Source organism: Suricata suricatta, chromosome 1 (genome assembly GCF_006229205.1).
Source record: "Suricata suricatta isolate VVHF042 chromosome 1, meerkat_22Aug2017_6uvM2_HiC, whole genome shotgun sequence".
Taxonomy (NCBI): Eukaryota; Metazoa; Chordata; class Mammalia; order Carnivora; family Herpestidae; genus Suricata; species Suricata suricatta.
In genome coordinates, this window is record NC_043700.1 from 182,934,665 (window position 1) to 182,957,117 (window position 22,453).

Here is a 22,453-nt window from a genome sequence, read left to right on the forward strand (position 1 = left end):
ATGAGGAAATAAAGGCCCAGCGAGTGACGTTCAAAAGAGTATAAAAGCATCATTTCAGAACCGGTATCATTATTATTTTATTTATTTCATTTTATTTTAAGGCATAATGGGGGCACCTGAGTGGCTCAGTCAGTTAAGCGTCCAATTCTTGGTTTCACCTCAAGTCGTGATCTCATGATTTTGTGGGTTCCAGCCTCACGTTGGGCTGTGTTGACAGGGCAGAGGCTGCTTGGGATTCTCTCTCGCCCTCTCTCTCTACCCCTCTCCTACTCATGCTGTCTCTCTCTCCCCCAAAATAAATAAATAAACTTAAAAATCTTTTACTATTTTACGGTATAACATAAGATTACAGTACTTATTATAAAGCTGCTTAACTAAGGGTTTCATGATTTAAAAAAGATTTTTTTAATGCTTATTTATTTTTGAGAGAGAGAGACAGAGTGTGAGCAGGGGAGAAGCAGAGAGAGAGGGAGACACAGAATCAGAAGCAGGTTCCAGGCTCTGATCTGTCAGTACAGAACCATACACGGGGCTCAAACCCACGAGCTATGAGATCATGAGCTGAGCTGAAGTCGGCCACTTAACTGACTGAGCCACCCAGGCACCCGTGATTTTTTAAAAAAGAAAAATCTTTGGGTTCCACTGTCCTCTCCCTTTGGCAATACCTGCCATTTGTGTGGAGTTACTCTTGTCATGCAACTTTTCTCCTTTATAAACACCCATCCCCTAATATCTGTATAAGTGTGTAGAATTCCTTGGGTAGGGGACAATGAGACACATACATGCACACACGCATGCACACTCAGAAGTTGTTTTGGGGAGACCGGGAACAGGATGGCTGGAAGGCACATTTTTTTCTGTATCCCAGAAGCATATTAATATCTTGCTTGTACAAAGATGTTGTTTTTAAAAATATATGAGCAGAAAACAGCCCAAATGATTGATGCTGAGCTCCTGGGTACCTCAGTGTGCAGAAGGCTGCCTTCCTGTTGATTCACTGATCAGAGCTCAGCAGGATTCACGGGTCTTTTCACACAGAGACATGCTCTCTAAGTTTATCATATCCCAAACAGTACTAACATTAAATATTGGGCCAGTTTTTTAAAATGTAGTTGGAACTAGAGGCACCTGGCTGGCTCAGTCAGTTAAGCATCTGACTTCAGCTCACGTCATGATCTCACAGTTCATGAGTTCGAGTCCTGTATCAGGCTCTGTGCCTGGAGGCACAGGTCACAGCCTGGAGCCTCCTTCGGATTCTGTGTGTCTCTCTCTGCCCCTCCCCTGTTCACACGCTGTCTGTCTGTCTGTCTCTCAAAAATAAATAAACATTAAAATTTAAAAAAAATAATAGTAATGCCCGGTGTCGTGGAGGGTAGAGGAAGCAGGTCTGCTAAAACACACTACACAGAAGAGTAAGCAGCCCAGGCCAGCTCAGTAGTAGCCACTGAATGAAATGAATGGTCCTAGTGCAGTAGATTACAAATGGCGTCAAATTCTTTTTAGTTCCTCCCTTAAAGAGGTGGATCTGTGGGGCACTCAGGTGGCTCAGTCTGTTAAACATCTGACTTTGGCTCAGGTCATGATCTCACAGTATGTAGGTTCGAGCCCCTGTGTCAGGCTCTGTGCTGACAGCTCAGAGTCTGAAGCCTGCTTCGGATTCTGTGTCTGTCTCTCTCTGTCCCTCCCCCGCTTGCACTCTGTCTCTCTCAAAAATAAACATAAATAAAAGAGGTGGATCTGTTTCCAACCCTTTGAATCTGGTCTGTGCCTGTGACTTGCTGTGGCAAAAAGAGTGCAGTGCACGTGACACTAGCCTCAAGCTCCCAGAGACCATGCAGCGTCCGCTCTCCTTCCCTGGCTGCTGCCAGGACCCTCGTGTGAAGACACCCAGGCTGGCCGCTTGGAAGACGAGAGGCCAGGTCAGGAGAGGGGCCCATTTGTCCCCAGCCAAGCCGGCCCCATCCAGACTCTCCACATAACCAATCCCCAGACATCAGGAGAACGTATAAATCATGTTTTTTGAACTAATGCATTTTGGAGTGTTATTAGGAAGTCTGGGTATCAGAACATATAAGCATCTTTAAGAACCTGCTTTCTTTTTCTTTTCTTCTTCCCCCCCCCTTTTTTTTTTTTTTTTTTTTTTTTTTTAGCAAATCAGCTACATCCTGAGCCAATACAGCACCACTAAGGAAAAGGCATTCTCAGATCTGGATAGTGAGTAAGACTTAAAATTGCCTCAAATTCCTTTGTTTGTTTGTTTGCTTTGCTAGAAGATGCGATGGCCATCTCCCATGAAACACAGGCTACGGGGTGAATATGCCGTGTCTACAACTTCTTCAGGAAAGCTGGGGCAAAACAGAACAATTCCCTAGAGTGATAGACAATTTGCAGTTTGTTACCCAATGAGTAAAGTCCAGCCTTTATTGTAAAAATCTTTTTGCTTTCTGTAGTCAGAAGTGTTTGTTCTTCATTCCTCTTGTGACAGAGGAGATGGGCCTCTGTCAGGTCCACTGTTAGAGAAAGCAATGGGCTCCCTAAAGAAACCATTGGGCGCCAGAAATTGAGGGGCAGGCAATGGTAGTCCCTGCATGTCCACGAGGAGTTCCTGCACAGCCTGGCTCAGTGGTTCTTACCCAGGGCTGGTTTACCCTCTAGGCAACGTGTGACATCTGGAGACATTCTGGTTGTCCCTACAGTGAGGGTGGGGGGCAGTAGCAGCCAGGGATACTTCCCAACATCCTGCAACACACAGGACAACTCCCACAACTAATTACCCAACTCAAAACGTGGGTAGTGCCATCTTTGGGTAATCCTGGCCTTGCTAGAGAGATTAAAGATACAGTTGCAATTCTCAACTTCATAAACATGTTTCTAGTACAGGTTCTCCTCCCTCCCCTGCCCATACTAACCGCTAACTGAAAGCTGAGCACTCTTGTGAGTACTTTTATTACTTTTATAAACCAAAAATGGCATAAAGCAAAGAAACAATCGCCATTAATTTATACGGAAAACTTCTTGAGCTTTCGTAGACCCCCAAAATCACCTCATTTAGGCTTTCCTGATACCATGGGACACCTCTCGCTAATGGATGCATACAGCTGATGGAGATACAGTCCAGATGCTAACAGACAGGGCTCGGAACTCTGGCGCTTGAGCCTGAGATGCTGGGTGTGGTTCCCACGAAAGGCCCTGGGGGGCGCCACTCTTGTCTCTGGGTCATCTTGCTGCAAAACCAGCAATGAGCGACTTTTTTTTTTTTCATTTTTCCTCTTTTTTCATCAAAGCAAAAATCCTTTACCTTAATGAAATCTGGTACCAACTTAAGTCTTTCATAAAAGCTAAAGATGCATAATGTGAACTTCCAGAAAGCTGGGGACACCTGCGTGTTTAAATACCGAGTCCGCAGGTATGGGACCTGCGAGCGTGGGAACTTTTAATAATGTGAAGAAATCTTTGCAAGAATCAACACCTCGATGGGGTGGAGGATGAAAAAAGGGCTTTCAGGGCAGGAGAGGCCACAGATGACTTTCCAGGGAAGGAAATCCCGCGGGGTGGGGGCGGGGAGGAGAATGCTGGTAAAGAGAGGGGCGGGGGCAGAAATTCGTGGATCCCACCCTCATAGCCCCTTCTAATTCTTGGAATTTAGATGTTAAATCATTGCTAGGAGGCGGAATTCAGAAACAGCTGAGACCTAAAGTGATCCCTGTGCTGGATGACATCAAGGCTATGGCGGAAGGTAAGCCCCGTGACAGAAATGGGCGAGAGAATATTCCCACTGGAAATCTCCAGCTTCCCAGGATCACGCTCTTCTTTTCTCGTTTTCCCTGAATGCGGGCATGCCAACAGGCCAGGTCCAGGCACACACCATGGCAATGGTGTGGCTTGTTGGTTGGTTTGTTTAAAAAGCTTGTGCCAGATGGGGCCCCTGGGTGGCTCAGTCGGTTAAGCATCAGACTTCGGCTCAGGTCATGATCTCACGGTTCATGGGTTCGAGCCCCGTGTTAGGCTCTGTGCTGACAGCTCAGAACCTGGAGCCTGCTTCAGATTCTGTGTATCCTTCTCTCTCTGACCCTCCCGGCTCATGCTCTGTCTCGTTCTATCTTTCAAAAAATAAATAAATGTAAGAAAAAAAGTCTATATAAAAAGAAAGCTTGTGCCAGAGGGGTTGTATTCATTACCTCAACGTCCTTTGAAATAACAGCAGCAGAATCGGATAGGAACCTGCCACCTGTTTTTGTAAATACAGTTCTTGGAAGGCAGCCACGCTCCTCTGGTTAGGTGGCATCTCTGGCAGCTTTCACACTGTGGCTGACAGCAAAGTTGAACATTTGCAGCAGCGACCCGTGGCTCACAAAGCCTAAACTATTTATTCTCTGCCCCTTTACAGAAAAAGCTTGTCGGCTCTTGCTATAGAAGGTGAGCAGCCTAGAGAATTTTAGGTCTAGGGCAGGGCAGAGGGCGGGCAGACAGGTGTGTGTGTGTGTGTGTGTGTGTGTGTGTGTGTGTGTGTGTGTGTATTGATTGCTCTTTCCATTTCCCTGGAAAAAAACAACTTTTGGGAAACAAGAACCTGTTTCTTAAGACACCACAGGGAATGATGTAAGTGAACAGATCGACTAATTTGAAGAAACTACGTATTCAAATTGCAATGAATCAAAGCTCTCCTAGACCATTCCAAATGTTGAGATGTCTGTGCTAAGTATTTGATGGAGAGGACAATGTCACCTACATGCCACATTTGTAATTTGGGCACCGTGAATATGACTGTTATGAGCCAGTATTCCTGAGAAGACAGGCCACAAAGGAAGGAACAGGGTAGTTGGAAAATTATGCCCATTCGTTTTAGCATTCTTCCCTGCCACCCCCACTTAAGTTCAAAGACTCAGATGATGTATGGAAACAGGGTGACGTTCAGAACCGGCCAGGAATTGATAAGATTGGTTTTAAACAACTGATCAGTCTTTTCTTGCTCGCTCCTTGGCCCTCCAAAGCATCTGCCCGCAACTGAAAGTGCACCCCTGCTGGTGACGCCTTAGACGCCCCATCTTAACCCCTGTTCTCACCATCACCAGCCATGTCCTGCCAAAGCAAGGAAACGGAGGTCCAGAGAAGGAATGTGACTGCAAACATCCATCCATGCCTCCTGCTTTCCTTTCTTAGAGTTTTACTTGTAGCCCCTTTCTTCTTTCCTCCCTCCCCCACTCCCTGTCTCTGTTCCTTCCTTCCTTCCTTCCTTCCCTCCTTCCTTCCTTCCAAACCTGGCCTCTGCCAATCATTCCAATCACTTTCCATCTCGACTCTCCAGCCCCCAAACCTTCCATTCCAAGTCATGAAACTCAGTGTGTTTTCTACTGTGGGTCTCCAAAGGCGTTGTTCCCTCCTGTACCCTTGTACTGCACGTGCTTTCCCTGGGTAAATGCCATAGGATCTTCCCGACACCGTCTTACTTCCTAGCAAACCACAGCTAAGTGTTCTGTTCTCTGCAAGCTTCCCCTCACGCTTCACCTCCTCCTTTTCCCATAACAGAGCATAACAGTCTCCTAATTTTGCTCCTTACCTTGGGACCCTAAACACACAGCTCATCTGTATATTTACAGCATCGCCCCCTGCCCTCCCCCCTACCTTTCATAAGCAACGAGCTCCTTCAGGGCAAGACCTGTTGATGTTGTTCATGTCTCTATTCTCCTAACTTGTGTCTGGAGATAACCCAGCACAGTGTCCGGCCTGGAGCAGATTCTTATTTCTGAAACGTATAAAGGCCTGAAGACCTTACCTTAATTTTCTAAGTTTAAAATCCTGTAACTTCACTGGTCTTGGAGTCGAAAATGGATTCTATTCTCTCATAGTCCTGCCTCAGTTGCTAGGCAACTCCTTTTGACTTCACAAGCTTCCTGATCTTTTACTTTTAATGTCTCTAATCATTTGATATTTTTTAGTTGCCCTCGATGTGCTTTATGGATATATCTGTCTATTGAAATCAGGGCATGGCTGTTTTCATTTGCTTTGGGAATTTGCAGGCAGTTCTTACACTTAGAGATGTTTGGGAGGTGCCATTGATGTGGTATCAATGTCAAAGATCCTTGAAGTCACTTAACAGGGAACATATTACACAGGACAAGACATTGGAGGTATGGCAGTTCCAAAGTTCGTGGATTCAGGGGTTCAACACTGTCAAGGAGCCTTCATGCCCTTGCCCCGTCCTGTGGTTAGTAGGCGGTATTATCTCACCTCCAGGATCGGACTGTGAAAGGAGGAAAGGGCCTGGTGGCTCCTCATTCCCTCCCCGGGAGAAGCACCACTCCTGGATAACGCTGACCTTCCACTTCCCACATCTCTGGCCTCGCTCTTGCTGGTGATCAGCCACATCCCCTCATCAGAGCCTCATGTGTCTGCACTTCGCCAATGGATTAATGATGATTTGGGCTGACTCTGTGACATCGATAATCAGATGCCTCCCGTCATCTCTCTTGTCTTATTTTAACATCTCTTGAGTACTTATGTGTCATTTCCTTGACACGTATAGAAAATCTATCTCTATTTGGCCTTCAAGTAAGTGGATTATTTGCTCGTGTAACTGATATCTGCCGGCTTCAGGTAAGGCTTGATCTGGTGGTGAGATTCTCTGTACCCAGCTGTTCTCTACAATGTCTATATCATTCAAATGCAAACTCCCCCTTGTAGCTGTAAGAGGGCTGACACCAGCCATATCGCTCCTCCTCCTCAACCAGATTTCCCTCCAGTTGGGCCCTCTGGGGTTCCATGACCATCTGTGGACCAGTGCCACACAGGAGGAAATGACTTGGCTGGAAGTAGTCAGGGCCCACTCCTGAAGCTAGAGGTGGGACCCATGTTATCCAAACACAAGTCTGCTGTAGCATAGAAGACTGGTGACATGGCTTCCGAGATGTCAACCACCAAAGTCCACAGCAAGTTTTTTTTTTAGAAATGATTGGCTATAAAATAATATTTAGAACACTTTTGAGTGCTGAGGGCCTGCCGCATACCATGTGCTTTTCCTAAATCCTCTTAGAGCTCCCAAGAGTTCTGTTTGATGGGTATAGTTGTCTACTTTAGCAACTCAAGACAGTAAGGCTCAGAGATGATAAAACTTGTTTAAGACCAGGTATCTGGGAAGCAGTGGATTGGGATCCAGATGCAGGTCTGACTATGAAGCCTGTGATTTATAGTCAGGAGTCCGATGCCTGGTCTGCACTAGATGGCATTTAGGTGCACGTGAGAACGTGAAGATGTAGTGTGTTTCTGTACTGTTCATGACAAAACAGCACAGAGTAACTCTGGAAGAGGAGTTAGGAATCTGGAGTTCAAGTACGCTGTGGCCACAGGCTGATGCCAGGCATTTGGAAAATCGGTCTTCCAAGATCTCCTTCAGCTCCAGAATTACGTGATGGTAAATTCTGTGCAAAAATATACAAATAATGCAATGTGCTTGGCATGTGCCTTTACTTTTGGCCCATGATTTGCCCAATCTTCAATGTTTGAATTAGAATTCTCTTTGGATTAAAAGCAATTAAAGCAGATATTATTTTTCTCGCGAGTGCTTCCTGCAGTAGTGTTAAAAAGTTTTATTTTTCTTTCAGACAGTCTTAGTAAATTAAAGTTTAGCCTCTGGTGTTGTCAGAGCTTTTAAAAATATGCTTAGTAAACCGCTTTGACAATACTTTTTTGTCCTTGAGGGGTCACCGTTCCTGGAGGTGATGCAGTACCAGGTCGATGCGTGGAGTAGAGGGAGGCAACGCTTCTTCCATCTTGCTGCTCCAGAAATCCATTTAATCTCTTACCCTTGGATAGAGACAGATCTGATAGGGAAGTGCTAAGAACAGATGCTACACCAGATCTTAGCCAAAAGGCTGAGAAGCGATGCTTTGACTATGTTTTTTGCTTAAATTTCTTTGCAGTTTTATGTGTTTAGTGGTTTTGCAGAGAGCAGAAACATGCATATTGATTTGTGTAAATCTTATTTGAGCTTCAGATCAGGACCTACAAAGGAAATGTGCTATGAGCTGGTAAAATGCTAATTAACCAAAATCAAAATCTGAAATATCTTTCCATTGACTTCAGATGCATAATATGCATGATCTTGCTAGGTCTGGAATGACTCCTGGACCCAGTAGATATTTTATAGACATAAAATACTTTGAGGCCTTTGGAAAAAATGTGTATTTATTACTTCTGAGTCTTTCTTGGGTATGACAGAATAGTGCCCATAATCCAGAATGTCTATAGACTGCACTTAAATGGACACACATATTCTGGACCATCAATTTCTTTTATTACCCATCATTTTAGGTTATTGTTTATTTCTTGCCTCAAAAATTTACCTTATCATTAAATGGAAAGGACTATGAGAGGTAAAGCACATTAAAATGTGAGGTGTGTGTCGTGTGATGTGAAGTGTATTTTGGCACACTCTTTTGCATTCTGTCATATGTTTTTAGCTGCAGCTCTGTTCTTTGTTTCTTGTTTTATTATGGTAGACATTCATTGAGCCTCTACGATGAGCCATGCTTTGCTAGAAATCCTGGGAAGTATGTGCAAGGGGTGAAAAACTGACACCCAGTGACTCTTTGACCAAGTCTTAAATATTATTATATCTCAAATAATGTTGAGATATGACTGGATGAAAATTCAAAAGATTGAAGCAGAGGTCAAGATTTTATACCTAGAAGGGTGCCTGGGTGGCTCAGTTGGCTAAGTGTCCGACTTCAGCTCAGGTCATGATCTCACGGTTCAAGAGTTTGAGCCCCATGTTAGGCTCTGTGCTGACAGTTCAGGGTCTGGAGCCTGTTTCGGATTCTGTGTCTCCCTCTCTCTGCCCCTTCCACACTCATGCTCACTCGCTCTCTCTCTCCCCCCTCTCAAAAATATACATTAAAGTTTTTTTTTAAGATTTTATATCTAGAGAAGATGACAGAATTTGTGGCCAGTGATCATATAGTCAAATCCTGGCAGCCTCTCCAGGTCTCAGGGTACATCATCAAAGTCAGGATACAGTGCCATCTTGGGTGATGGGCAATGCCGTCTCCTGAAGGCAGATCTGCTGGGACATAGACTAGAATCACAGACTCTCTTAATAACCATGAGGTGACCCACCCAGCTTCCCAACTTACAGATGAGCAAACTGAGGTCCCCAGAGGTGAAAGAATTTGCTAAAGGTGCTTTAACAAGGTGATAACAGAACTGGGATGAGACCTCAGAATCCCACAACACAAAACATTAAAGTGTGTGCAGGTGTTTGAGTGTGCATGTGAGTGCCCGTGTGTATGTGTGTACATGTGCATGTGTGGTTTTAACACTCAATGTTTTATGTGGTTGCCAGAGAAAGTTGGGAAAACCATTCACACTTTTCTTTGCAACATCCAACTATGGCTTGATGCTTTTGCCATCTGTTCTGGGAGCCTGGAAGATGCGCTTGCTTAGAAGAAGAGCAATTTACTTTAAACTTCTCATCTTTCACTGCTGTGGCGTTAAGTCCTTATAAAAAAGAGTTGTAATTTGCTACCTCCCTGGCCATGAATACAGAGCTCTGTGGCTCAGGAAAACCAGGATAGCAAACATTTATCAAAGATTTCCTGATACAGGAATGTGTCTCTCCCCAAAGACAAGAAATGGACTCACTGCCATGGAGGAGTCCCATCTGATCCATCTAAGCCCCACCTTTCATGATGATGGTGGTGGTGGTGGTTTCACCATTTTCAGATGGGGAGCTTGCTAAAGAACATTCAGGAATTGGTTTCTGGTGAGCAGAAAATAGCAAAGCTGGGATCTTCCCCTAAGCCTGCCTGAATCCAAAACCACGCCCTTAAACTGTTGCTCTGTGTTTGATTCCAGCTATTTGAATATACATAGCAAAGATATGTCTGGGCATGATTGGTTTTTATGTGTGTTAAAACTGCTCCGGTTGAAGATGCTGGCTTATCGGGACCAGAACCCCTTTTCCTGCCATTTCTTCTCCTGTGCCAGCCAGTTAATCTTACACCCACATGCCCTATTGTGTTCCTGGGTTGGTTCTGGTTCTTTCTTTTTGTCTGAAAGAGGTGAGAAAGGTGCAAGTGGGAAAGCTGAGCTGGTGGGAGTTGCTGGCCGAGGAGGCCAACCATGTCCCTGGATTCCCCTCTCAGCCTCATCTGGTCACCATCCATTGTCATCCATAAGTTCACCTTAAGTTCCTTAAGGTGGTAGATGAGGAAGAATTTTGCCATTGCCAGCCAAGTGGGTACCTCTGTTCTAAGCAAGTTGTGTTCCCACAGAAATCAAAGAGACGAGAGAAACACTATTGAATGTGAACAATACCTTAAAGGAGCTGAGAAAGTCAAGTGCACAACTTAACACCAGCCTGAGTGATGTTAAAAGGGACCTGGAGCGATCACTCAATGACCCCATGTGCTCTGTACCTTCAGCGACTGCCACTTGCAACAACATCAGAACATCTCTAAGCCAACTGGATGATAATACCAACATGGGTCAGGTGAGGAGGGGACCCTGCTACGGACAGTGTCATTGGGACAGCTGTGTAGGACTCGGTGTGGGTGCACAGTGGCCTGGGTCTCTGTCACCCTGTCCTGGTTATCCAATTACCACATAGGCATGGCTGCAGCAGGAGAGAAAGAATAATGGGAAACCCTGTTGTAAGTGTTCTAGGTAATTGATTTGATGGAACCTATGAGAACAGATTCGTCTTTAAAAAGAAAAAAGAAAGCAGACTGTGTTTTTGTAGACCTTTAAAAATTAAAATACATTTTCAAATGACATGCCTAGTACATCAACCATATATATATAAATAGAAGTAATCCTCCCTATTCCGAAGAGAAAATTAGGGAAAAAAAGAATTTTGAGCATCTTGAAAATATAAAATCCCAAGATATAGATAAAATAATCACATCTACTTATGATTTTTAATTTATCAGGATAGTGGTCTATATATACCACATTTTTTATAAAGTAATATTTAATATATAAAATATAGTCTTCTCACCTTCCTATTTCATGGGTCAATATTATGCAGACTCTTCACCTTCAGCCTCTGTGTCTACATATCTACCAGCATCACTGTGGTCACCACTGAATAGTTTTTCAGAGCCTGGGATTTTTCACTTGCATTTAAATTGTTTGAGCTCGAGTCTTTTGTGGGGGGTAACTTTTTAGTTTGATGTCCTCTTAGACATGCATAAAATTTGTGAGGATGGTAGGAGGAACCTCTGCACCCTTTACCCAGACTCACCAATTGCCAGCATTTTTCTCTATTTGCTTCCTTATATTTTTTTTGTTTATCCATCTGTGTATTTACCGTGTACTCATATTATCATATATACATATAAAATATCATGCATCTTGTGTTTTTCTTAATTATCTGGTGATAAGTTGTGGACAATATGTCCTTTTACTCCTAAATATTTCTGTGCATTTCCTAATGGCACACAACCTTTTTACAATTATCAAAATTAGGACATGTAATGCTGATCCAAGACTACTGACTAGTCTATGGTTTATATTCAAATTTTGTGGATTTTTCTAAAAAACTGACTTTACAACTGTTTTTCTTTCTCCAGTCCAGAGTCACACCTGGTCTTTACTTGTCATGTCTGTTTAGGTCCTTCAATCTTGGACAGTTCCCAGCCTATCTTCTTCTTTTTATAACATTGACATTTTTGAAGACTGCAGGCCATTTGTTTTATAGAAGGACCCACAGTTTAAGTTTACCTGGTGTTCCCTCATGATTAGATTTGAGTCACCCATGTTTGCCAGTGGAGTGATATTGTGTCCTTCTCAGTACATCGTGTCAGGAGGTTCATGATGCTTGCCTCAGTATTGGTGAGAGACAGAACACTTTAAACCCATGTATGATGCTGTAATGAAAACTTTATTCCAGACCACTCACCAGTATAACCATTGCCTGTATTATTTTTAAGCATGTTTTTTAAAAAGTTGTTTATGACTTTGTTCAATCGTATTCAGTACCTGAAATTGTGAGGTCACCCATATTCACTCTGTGTTAAATTTCTTTCCTGCATTTTGAGTTAACTGCAATAGGAGCCCTCCAAACATCTAACACTTAATGCTTATAGAGGCCACCCTCAGCTAAATGTATTTCCCCCCAACAAATATTCTATTGTTCAAAAGAAACTTAAATCATACCTTATAATATAGAGACTTTGGGATTTGCATATAAGATGACTCCCTTTTTATGACAAATAATGTTGCCTTATGTTTTGTCTTACAAATTTTAGCTCCCATCTTTGGATAAGCCAATTGAGAAGATTAATGATATTCTTCAAACAAATTTGTCCAGCCTGGTCCAACAGGTATGTATTTTGGAGGGAAATACAGTAGTTTATATAGCAGTTTATTTTACATCATTTTAAGGACTAGACAAGTACGTAAGAAAACAGGTAACCACAAAAAAACAGTGAAATTTTGGAAAGGGATTGCCAAGAAAGATATGAACTGTTATCCTCCAGTTGAATTTTGCTCATTCAACTTTGGAAAATTTGGATCTTGCCTTCCTGGGATTCAGAATTTGCTGGGAGTGGTGCTTAACCCAATACTGACTCTGAGCAAGTCCCTCCCCTGTGTTGGGAGTCAGCCCTCTTGCTATCGTCTCCTCCTCCTTCTGCACATTTGCACATGCTGTGAGCTATGCCTGCCACTCTCTCCTTTCTCCTAAGTAACTGTGTTACTTAGACTACTAAATACTAATTACTTAAATCATTCAGTATGTCTTTCTTTCTTTTTTTATTTTTTTATGTTTATTTCTTTTTGAGAGAGAGAGAGAGAGAGAGAGAGAGAGAGAGACAGACAGACAGACAGACAGACAATGCGACTAGGGGAGGGACAAAGAAAGAGGGAGATACAGAATTCCAAGCAGGCTCCAGACTCTGAGCTGTGTGAACTCCAACCCGGGGGTTAAATTCCCAAACCATGAGATCATGACCTGAGCCAAAGCTGGACACTTAACCAACTGAGCCATCCAGGCACCCCTCAGTATCACTGTCTTAATGACGCCTTTTCTGGGCATCTTGACCAAGTCAAACTCTTTTTAATACATTCTTACAGCACAGTAGATATTTTTTGTTAAGCTCCTCCAAACTATAATTACTGCTTTAATGTCTCTATTGTCCCACTGGAGTGTAAACCCTGAAAATGGCAGGGACCATGTGGGTCTAGAGCATCATCATTTCCCCAGTAGCCTACCAGTTATTGCTATTTATTCAGCCTGTGTATTGAGTGCACAATAAATATTTCTTTGTAGATTATGATTCAACAAGAGTGCCTGGGACCGGCAAGAAATGGAGAGAATAGTTTTATTCTTGCCTCTGTGGCTCTTAGCACAGGGTATAAGAGGATCGTCAGGTATTTGTTAAACACTCATCTACTGAGGAAGTTAAGTGTACCCTTAACAAGTCATTCAAAACTCTTGGTCATTGTGTCCTGGTGTCCCCTCATTTCACAAATGAATTGAACGAGGAGATCTGTAAGGCCCCTTCTGGCCATAAAGCCTCTTACAGTGGGTGGCCTCAACAAGTCCAAATGCAGATAAATGTAGAAGGTCAGGTGGACAGTAATCCAAACAGACTCTGAGCTTTGTCATCGTTGAGGAAACAAAAGTGGTGGTTGTTCTTCTTTTGGCATCAATGTTTCTAGGTTAAACTGGAAACTTGCTGGCACCATAAATCTTACAAAGTCCGTAACTTAGAGTGGACTGCTGTAGGAGAATATCATAGGCGAGGTGTCTTCTAAACAAGAGAAATTTGTTCCTCACAGTTCTGGCAGCTGGATGTCCAAGATCTGGGGCCAGCATGATCAACTTCTGGTGAGACCCTTCCAGGTTTCAGACAGCTGTTTTCTCATTGTATCTTCACGTGGTGGAGACAGCTGTTTGAGGTCCCTTCTATAAAGGCACTAATCCCATCCATGGGGTTTCACCTCATGACTGAATCACCTCCCAAAAGCCCCACCTCCTAATACCATTACTCACGTTGGGGGTTAGGATTTCAACATACGATGTTGGGGATGGGGAGAGATGGACAGACATCCAGTCTATAACAAGTTGCAGTCGATACCGTGTTCCCCGGCAGTTGGCTAAAAACACCATCAGACAGTTAAGAAACACAAATTAAACCTCTTCCAGAAGAAAAGCTGTATATTTAGTTAAGCTACTTGGATGGAAGTAATGACATCTTTCTGTCACAGATTTAGCCTAAAAATGACAGAGCTTGGTGTGGCTGTTTTTGTTTTCACAGGAGCCTCACTACAATTTATATTCTCTAAAAGCTGTGTTTTGGGACATTACTGTTTTCTGTAAGATGAGATCTACAGTTTTGTTTCATAATTGCAATTCCAGTGTTGGAATAATTCCAGTTTGGGTATAATTCACTTTCTATCTGCACACGGTACACTGTACAGGTCAGGGTTTCTGAACCTCAGCACTGTGGACAGTTGGGCTGGATAGTTCTCTGTCTTGGGGGCTGTCTTGTGCGCTGTAGGGGACCCTGCTCACACAGTGCCGCAGTTGTGATAACCAGAATGTTTCCAAACATTGCCAGAACTCACCTGGAGGGCAAAATTGCCCCTGATTAAGAAACGCTAGTATAAATAAGATAAAAACTTAACAGTAATAAAACCTTTGGGGCGCCTGACTGGCTCAGTTGGTTGGGCATCCAACTTCAGCTCAGGTCATTATCTCATGGTTGGTGAGTTCGAGCCCCGCGTCGGGGTCTGTGCTGACAGCTTGGAGCCTGGAGCCTGCTTCAGATTCTGTTTTTCCCTCTGTGCCTTTTCCCCTCCCATGCTCTTTCCTCTCTCTCGAAAATAAAGAAACATTAAAATAAAATTTTAAGTAAAAAAACTTTCAACGGGACCTTCCATGGATACAATGTAAAGAAAATCGTCTTTAAAGAGGAACTTTTTTTGTAATATTTTAATGATCATATAGTGACCATTTCCACCTTAAGATGACTGTTGCATTCTCACTTTGCTTCTCCACTCTGTGCAAAGCTAGAAAATGAGTATTTGTTAACTGCCCTTCTACTCACTGGGTACATCAATCTACTTTGAACTGTTTTTTAGGGCTATAAATCCTTTAATGATATTCCTGAGATGGTGCAAAATCAAACCACAGACATCATATCAGGTGAGTCAGAGTTTGAAGTCCTTTTGTTTCTCTTTGTTAAGCGTTAGATGATTAGGACAAAAAAAATGTGTTGTTAAGAACGGTATTAATTTTCTCTCTTAAAAATTCTCTCACTAATTTTGAAAATTAAATGAAAATCAGAGCTTTTTAATTGTGCCACCTTCACATCGTGATTTTGATCTTAAGAAACAATAATCCTATTGAACGCTGATTAACATGGTCCTGCTGGCCGGAGGCTGCAAGGTTGAGAACCACACAGTACTGGTGAACCCTCATTGTGAGCTGTCAGAGCTAAAGACGGTCACAGCTGGAAAAGTCACATTTTGACTGGTTTTGCTAGGGAAAATCTGTAGATTATTATATGTTCTAAAATAACATAACATTGATTTTTTTTTCAGAATTACTATGTGTAAGGATTGATTTTGTGTTTTTAGGGAGATGTTCATCTGCCTTCTGATGCCACAGTAAATGTATTTTAGGCTCTTAAGGTTGCTTACGATTTTGGAAAGACAACTGATACTGAGAGAATTCTACTCATCTTAAATGATTGCAGCACACTGTATTTAGGCTGTGGTCTTTGGGGTGAAGGTACAGAGAAACAGAGCAGCATAAATAGTTCTTGGCGCAGCAATGGCAATAGACATGGGTTCTTCGCTTAAAGAAGTCTCTGAAGTTATGTAAGATCTTTTAAATCACCTTCTCTGTGCTTCTTTTCATCTCTTGATCAAGTGGTTTTAAAATATCGTGTTAGAAGTACTTGATTTTTTTTCACTAATAGCGTTCTTTCAACCATTAAGACTTTGGGTAAAAAGTCTTTTATCCTATTACATAAATCTTAGATGTTTTGTGGGTTTCTTTTCGTTTAATCTAAGATTCTACTTGAAAATATTAAGATACTAAAGACAAAGTTCACGCTTTCCTATGCTAGTGTCTGAAGGCTAACACGTCTAATGGTCACCTGCTTACTAATTTCTGTGTTTACTTTTTTTGTTCCCCTTTCTGGACCTCTTCGGCCAGTACATGCAGCCCTCCCTTGTAAGTCTGGCAAAGCGAAGTGTGCAGGATGCGTGAGCAAGGCCCATTGCACATGGTATCATTGCCTAAACACAAGCCAGAGTTTTCCCACGTCCGGGAGAATGTCACTCCATTAGCCTGAATATTAATTGCTTAGATTCACGCCCTTCCAAAACAAACAAAAACCCTTAGCTCCCATGTTTTGATCATCCGGTCCCACCCTGCAGGCCTATTTTGAGTGCCTACTGTGTGCCAGACTCTGCTGGGCTGAGGATGGGAGATGAATAAAGCATGATCCCTGCCTACCGTGCAGTGGGGCATGCATTCAGATGCCAGTTATCACACTCTGGTAACACGACAGGATACATGCAAGGGAGAGGGTAGCAGAAGGCTTCCTGGAGGAAGCAACATAGAAATTGACGTTCAAGGGAAGTATCTGGTGAGAGAGGACACCAGCCACGTACAGTCACGCAAGCTGGCAAACCAGGGAGCCATGTTGTGTGGGAGGACAGGACAGCCTGAGAAGCAGAAGGAACCCCATTTGGAGTTTCAGGAAGTGCTCATGGGTGACGAGGAGTCTGCATACCACATCTCTGCAAACTCCCAGAAATCCCGAAATTAAGTTCGAGACCCACCGAGTCACCTTGTTCAGGATCCTGGGGCCTCTGGGCACACAATCCATTTGGAGGAGAACTGAGCCACTGTGGATAACATCTTCCTCCTGGTAGCTCTGTCTGAACACATCTGTGTGAACGACACACTTTGAAAAAGATTCCCACCCTTTTACATAATTCCACCGTGGTTCATGCTACCATGTATCCGAAGTTGGTCAGGAGCCCTGGGATCGCCTTGTGAGAACAGCTAACCTGTCTTTGCTGCTGTAAAGAGGTTTATCTCCCTTCCAGGACCAGTGGATATTTAACTGATTAGCATGTTCTTAGTACATCCATGTCAAGAATCACATGTCGAGATGATGCCAACTTCAGACCTTTGTGAGCATTAAATGAAGTGACGCCCATGTCCTGAGTATCTTTGATCCCAGGACGTGTCACAATGGACAGACGCTTTCCAAAAATTGGAACTTATCTTCTTTCTGGATGGTTAGGATGGATATTAATAGAAACCTTTTGACCACTGGAAATAAACTGCTTTCTGCATATGAGAGACACAGATGTACTTTAACAAGTCCCAATTTGTAGGAGTAAAATAAAATTTTAAGAAAAATATCCCTTGGGGGTCACTGTTCAAAAAATTGGTCCAGGTGAATGACTGTGTTCCTGAATATTATTTCTTATTAAATTTTTTTCCCAAAATCATTGAACAGGAACTTTGGAATTAAACAAACCCAAGGTTAAATTTCGTTTCCAGTGCTTTCTGAAAAAAAAAAAAGAAAAGAAAAAGACCTGTAGGCAAGTAATTTAACCTCTATGGGCCTCAAGGTCACTGTTGGTAAAATGGGAATAAGAATATCTATTCTCAGTGGAATAAATGAGTTAACATTTATAAAAGTGTGTGGCCCACGGTAGGTACACCATAGGTTTTAATCGCCAGATTCATTTTATTTTTTAGTGAAGTAAGTAACAGAAGAAAACTCTGGCTTGACTTCAGCACCATATCATTAAAGTCAGCGCTCATAGCTTGCTGTTTCGTTGAGTAATTGCTTTTTGATGGTCTTGGCTACATTCATGCTTGTTGTAGAACCTCTTCATGTTTTAACCACATACATAACATGGGGAAAACTAAACGTGGTTGAAGCTTTTCATTTTGGCTCCAAAACATAGTGTCTGCTTCCCCTAGGCTTGAAAATGCATAACCTGGGCATCTTTGTTTTCAGATGTCAAAAGTACCTTGAATTCCATTGGTTCAGATATTGAAAATATAGGCGAACAGATTCCTATTCAGGATCAGCTGTCGAATTTCATGGGTTACATCAATGACACTGAAACTTACATCCACCGCAATTTACCCACGTTGGAAGAGTATGATTCGTACAGGTGAGTGCCTCCCTTGAGCTAGAAACTAGAGCGTGAACCTTGCTCTAGAACAGGGTAGAAATCTGACATTATAAACAGGATCATCTTGTGTGAGAAAATTGTACAAAGAAGCCATGACCACATGTGTTAACCCTAGTTTGTGTTTATTTAAAAAGTTGGAGTGCTCACTCTGGCAGCACATATACTATGATTGGAACTATACAGGGAAGATTAGCGCAGCCCTGCACAAAGATGACATGCAAATTCATGGAGTATTATGTATTTTTTAAAAAAATTGAAAACTAAGTTCTTGAGCCAAGTGGTCAATAATTTGCAATTTCTATATGATTAATGTCTTCTATAAGCTTAGTTATAATTACCTGACACATAGAAAAGGATTTTAAAGCCTAAAAGTAATTAAGGACAGCATTTAGATAATATTCTTCCTTTCATTGGCTTATAAAATAAACACATAGAGGTCGGTTCTTACAGAAAAGCATCCTTGAAACGAGGAAATTGCCGGAGAGCTCAGTAAGCAGCTCTAGACCCCCCTGCTGATTGCCCCGTTGGACAATGTTGGTGGTGGGGTCTGGGCCCTGGAGACGACCATGGATATCTCGGGGAGCTGTCGACTTGCAGATTTGAGGACCATGTGAGATTAAGATGTGCTCTCCTCTCTGAAAGGCTCAGCCCCACGACCTGGCACTTTTGGAATTGTTCTTCCTGCCCCAACTCACAGAGATTCCAGAGATATCCATTCCTGCTTGGTTATTTATTATGCAAGAACCCAAGATAAATAATCAAATAATAATAAATAATAAAATAATGACTGCTAGCATTCAGCTAGTTACAGTGTGCCCCCCAACGTGCTATATATGTGACTTCTCATTTAATACGAATAAACAAAAGCAAAAACAAAACAAAACAAATCTCCAGGGTTGTATTCTATTTGTAATCTTGTTTCATAGACAAGGAAATTGAGGCTCAGAATAGAATGACCTGCACAAGGCCAATAGCAGTGTGGCAGAGGTGGGTGTTCAACCCCCATCTGACTATGCTCTTAATTATTGCCCTGTAATCAGTAAGCCATTTTCTTAGACTGTGGCTAGGCCACCCCAGCAGGTAGCAAGGCAAACATAAGACAGACCCTTTCCCTGGGGCACCCAGGTGGCTCAGTCAGTTAAGGGTCCAACTTTGGTTTCGGCTAAAGTCATGATCTCATGGTTTCATGAGTTTGACCCCATGTCGGGCTCTGTGCTGGCAGCACACGGCCTGCTTGGGATTCTCTCTTTCTCCCTCTCTCTCTGCCCCTCCCCTACTCATGCTATCTCTGTCTCTCTCAAAAATAAACATATGAACTTAAAAAAAAAGACCCTTTCTCATTGAATTCATAATCTCTTAAGAGGTTAGAGTTTCACAAATGGAAAGAATGTTACAATTATCCATCTGTATGTCTGCTCCCATTGCCCTGAGACTAGAAGCTTACTTTTAAAGAAAATCTAAGTAAGCAGATGAAGCATGCATTCACTGCAGAAGATTTCTGAGGCCAGGTTCCATGGTTTGTTTAATTTGGTGTCCCCAGTATCCGGAACAAACTGCCACAGAATGGGTGCAGGTGGCCCTTACAATTAGCGAGATTGCTCTTAATTTAATGAAAAGCTTCAGAGGCAGCTTTTGTCGCAGAAGTAAATTCTTTATTTGTTAGTGTTTTAATGGTTGGGCAGCATTTCTACCCTTGATGGTCTCCGGCTGCTGGAAAAGGTTGTTGTACATTCCGGGAATGCCAGTAAGACCTAATTGAGGCTCCATTATCCTGAAATGTCTCGCAGGACCATTACGAAATTGTGATTTGCATTCTGCAGGCACTTACTTGATTTAGGATGCTCATAAATTCTAAGATACTCTGTGCGCTCCCCATGTGGGGTTTCTGGTTCAGCAAAGAACTCGAGGGCCCCTCCCAAATATTCCCGCAACCACAGAGCATTTTAAATTTAAATTTTTAAAAAATGTTTTATTTATTTTTGAGACAGAGAGAGATGGAGCACAAGCAGGGGAGGGGCAGAGAAAGAGGGAGACACAGAATTAGCAGCAGGCTCCAGACTGAGCTGTCAGCACAGAGCCCAACACAGGGCTCGAACCCATGAACCACGAGACCATGTCCTAAGCTGAAGTCAGATGCTTAACCAACTGAGCTACCCAGATGCCCCCAGAGCATTTTAGAGAAAGACCTGGCAAAAGAGCCCTGTATATCTTTATCTGTTGTTGAACTTGACCTGTCCACATGTCATCATCATCATTACAATACACATGTTCATCACAGCAGTGGGAACCTTGACACAACTTACAAGCCTTAAACGGGCATTGTTATCAATAGCTTTGGAGAACTGGACAAGTCCTGCTTAGGACCCCCACAGATATGAAGCAGGGAAGGAAGCAATAGTCTCCTGACCAGTGAGCGAGATAGATCTCTCCAAAATCAAGATAAAAATTAACGTTTCCTACTGGCTGGGAAGGAGGACTAGGAAGGGATCTTTTAACTACAAGGTCATGATCTGAGGTATCAGTGGGGTGATCAGATATTTGATTGCCAGTATTATTCAACTGCTCCAGCCCTAGTCCAATAACTTTTGTGTTATTGTGGGTCAGCTCTTTTGTGTATAATAACACTGTGCTTGCTTCACCAGGTGGCTGGGTGGTCTGGTTGTCTGCTGTTTGCTGACACTCATCGTGATTTTTTACTACCTGGGCTTGCTGTGTGGCACCTGTGGCTATGACCAGAACACCACCCCAACCAGACGAGGCTGTGTCTCAAACACCGGAGGCATCTTCCTCATGGTGTGAGTGTTCTCTCTTCTTTGCCACGTGGGGGGTGGAAATTAGGTGGATCACTGATGACATGAATTTGGTGTCCTCTGAGTAAGAGGTGGAAGAGGCATCTTGGTGTGATTGTACTTCTGTTGGTTTGGGAAATTTCACCAAGCATAAAAAAGTAAAAGAAGACTCTAAATTGTTTGTACTTTTGATAGACAAGCTTAAACACAATATATATGGTGGGTTCCTCTGTAGCTAAATTATTTCTAACAATTCACTCTTGGTTCCCATTGTATTTTCTCTCTCTCCATCCATCCATCCATCCATCCATCTTTTATTCACTAGAAAGTTGCTGAGGATTAGCCTGGTATCAGACACTGTTCTCTGTGGTCACCAGTTTCTTTAGCTTGTTTGCTTTGAAACTCTGGAAATCTGATTTAGAAAAGAGATTGCCGGGGTGCCTGGGTGGCTGTCAGTTAAGTATCCAACTCTTGGTTTCTTCCCAAGTCATGATCTCACAGTTATGGGTTCAAGCCCTGCTTGCAGAGCCTGCTTGGGACCTCTCTCTCTCTCTCTCTCTCTCTCTCTCTCTCTCTCTCTCTTTCTCTCTCTCTGTCCCTCTCCCACTCGCATTCTTTGTCTCTCTCTCTCAAAATAAGTAAATAAACTTTAACGGGCACCTGGGTGGCTCAGTCGGTTGAGCAACTAACTTCAGCTCAGGTCATGATCTCATGGTTCAGGAGCTTGAGCCCTACATTAGGCTCTGCGCTGACAGCTCAGAGCCTGGAGCTGCCTTTGGATTCTGTGTCTCCCTCTCTCTCTGTTCCTCTCCTGCTCACACTCTGACTTTCTCTCTCTCTCTCTCAAAAATACATAAAAAGTAAAAAAAATTCTTTTTAGAGTTGACCATTTAACAAAAAAATAAATAAACTTTAAAAAAGCAAGAAAAAAGAGAAGAGGTTGTTGGTCCAGCACCCTTAGGCTTTAGACATGTGGCCTAAATTAGTGATAAGAACAGGTCTGGAGTACCAGGGCGTAGTAGTGAGCCTGCCGTACACTGGAGCCATTGGTCCTGCTTCAAAGGTACTCAGATCCCAGTTCAGATTTTTGAAACAAATAAATGTAAAAGAAAACTTTATTCTTCCAATCCATGAGCACAGACTGTTTTTCCATTTCTTTGTGTCTTCTTCAATTTCCTTGATAAGTCTTCTGTAGTTTTCAGCATACAGGTCTTTTACATCTTTGGTTAGGTTTATTCCTAGGTATTTTATGGGTTTTCGTGCAATTGTGAATGGGATCTGTTTCTTGCTTTCTCTTTCTGTGGCTTCATTTTTGGTGTATAAGAATGCAACTGATTTCTGTACATTGACTTTGTACCCTGCAACTTTACTGAATTCATTGATCAGTTCTAGAAGGCTTCTGGTGGAATCAATCTGGACCTCGAGGGTGTCATGCTAAGTGAAATCAGTCAGGCAGAGAAGGATAGATATCCTATGTTTGCACTCAT

The 22,453-nt window shown here is 42.7% G+C and overlaps 1 protein-coding gene and 2 non-coding genes across 3 annotated transcripts in view; 2 read left to right on the forward strand and 1 right to left on the reverse strand.

The window, feature by feature from the left end:
• PROM1 (prominin 1) overlaps nt 1-22,453 on the forward strand; it is a 113,639-nt gene that overhangs the window by 65,441 nt on the left and 25,745 nt on the right. Inside the window, exons 8-15 of the mRNA XM_029948490.1 lie at nt 2,151-2,214; nt 3,647-3,736; nt 10,269-10,486; nt 12,246-12,320; nt 15,085-15,148; nt 16,166-16,183; nt 17,997-18,156; nt 20,820-20,972. Coding sequence (XP_029804350.1) covers nt 2,151-2,214; nt 3,647-3,736; nt 10,269-10,486; nt 12,246-12,320; nt 15,085-15,148; nt 16,166-16,183; nt 17,997-18,156; nt 20,820-20,972 — 842 coding nt within the window. The remainder of the gene's footprint in view (nt 1-2,150; nt 2,215-3,646; nt 3,737-10,268; nt 10,487-12,245; nt 12,321-15,084; nt 15,149-16,165; nt 16,184-17,996; nt 18,157-20,819; nt 20,973-22,453) is intronic.
• Nucleotides 7,691-7,880, reverse strand: LOC115303810. The gene has a single exon (XR_003914251.1). It is a non-coding gene; the product is annotated as a U2 spliceosomal RNA (small nuclear RNA).
• LOC115303415 lies at nt 18,317-18,422 on the forward strand. Its single transcript, XR_003914040.1, has one exon. It is a non-coding gene; the product is annotated as a U6 spliceosomal RNA (small nuclear RNA).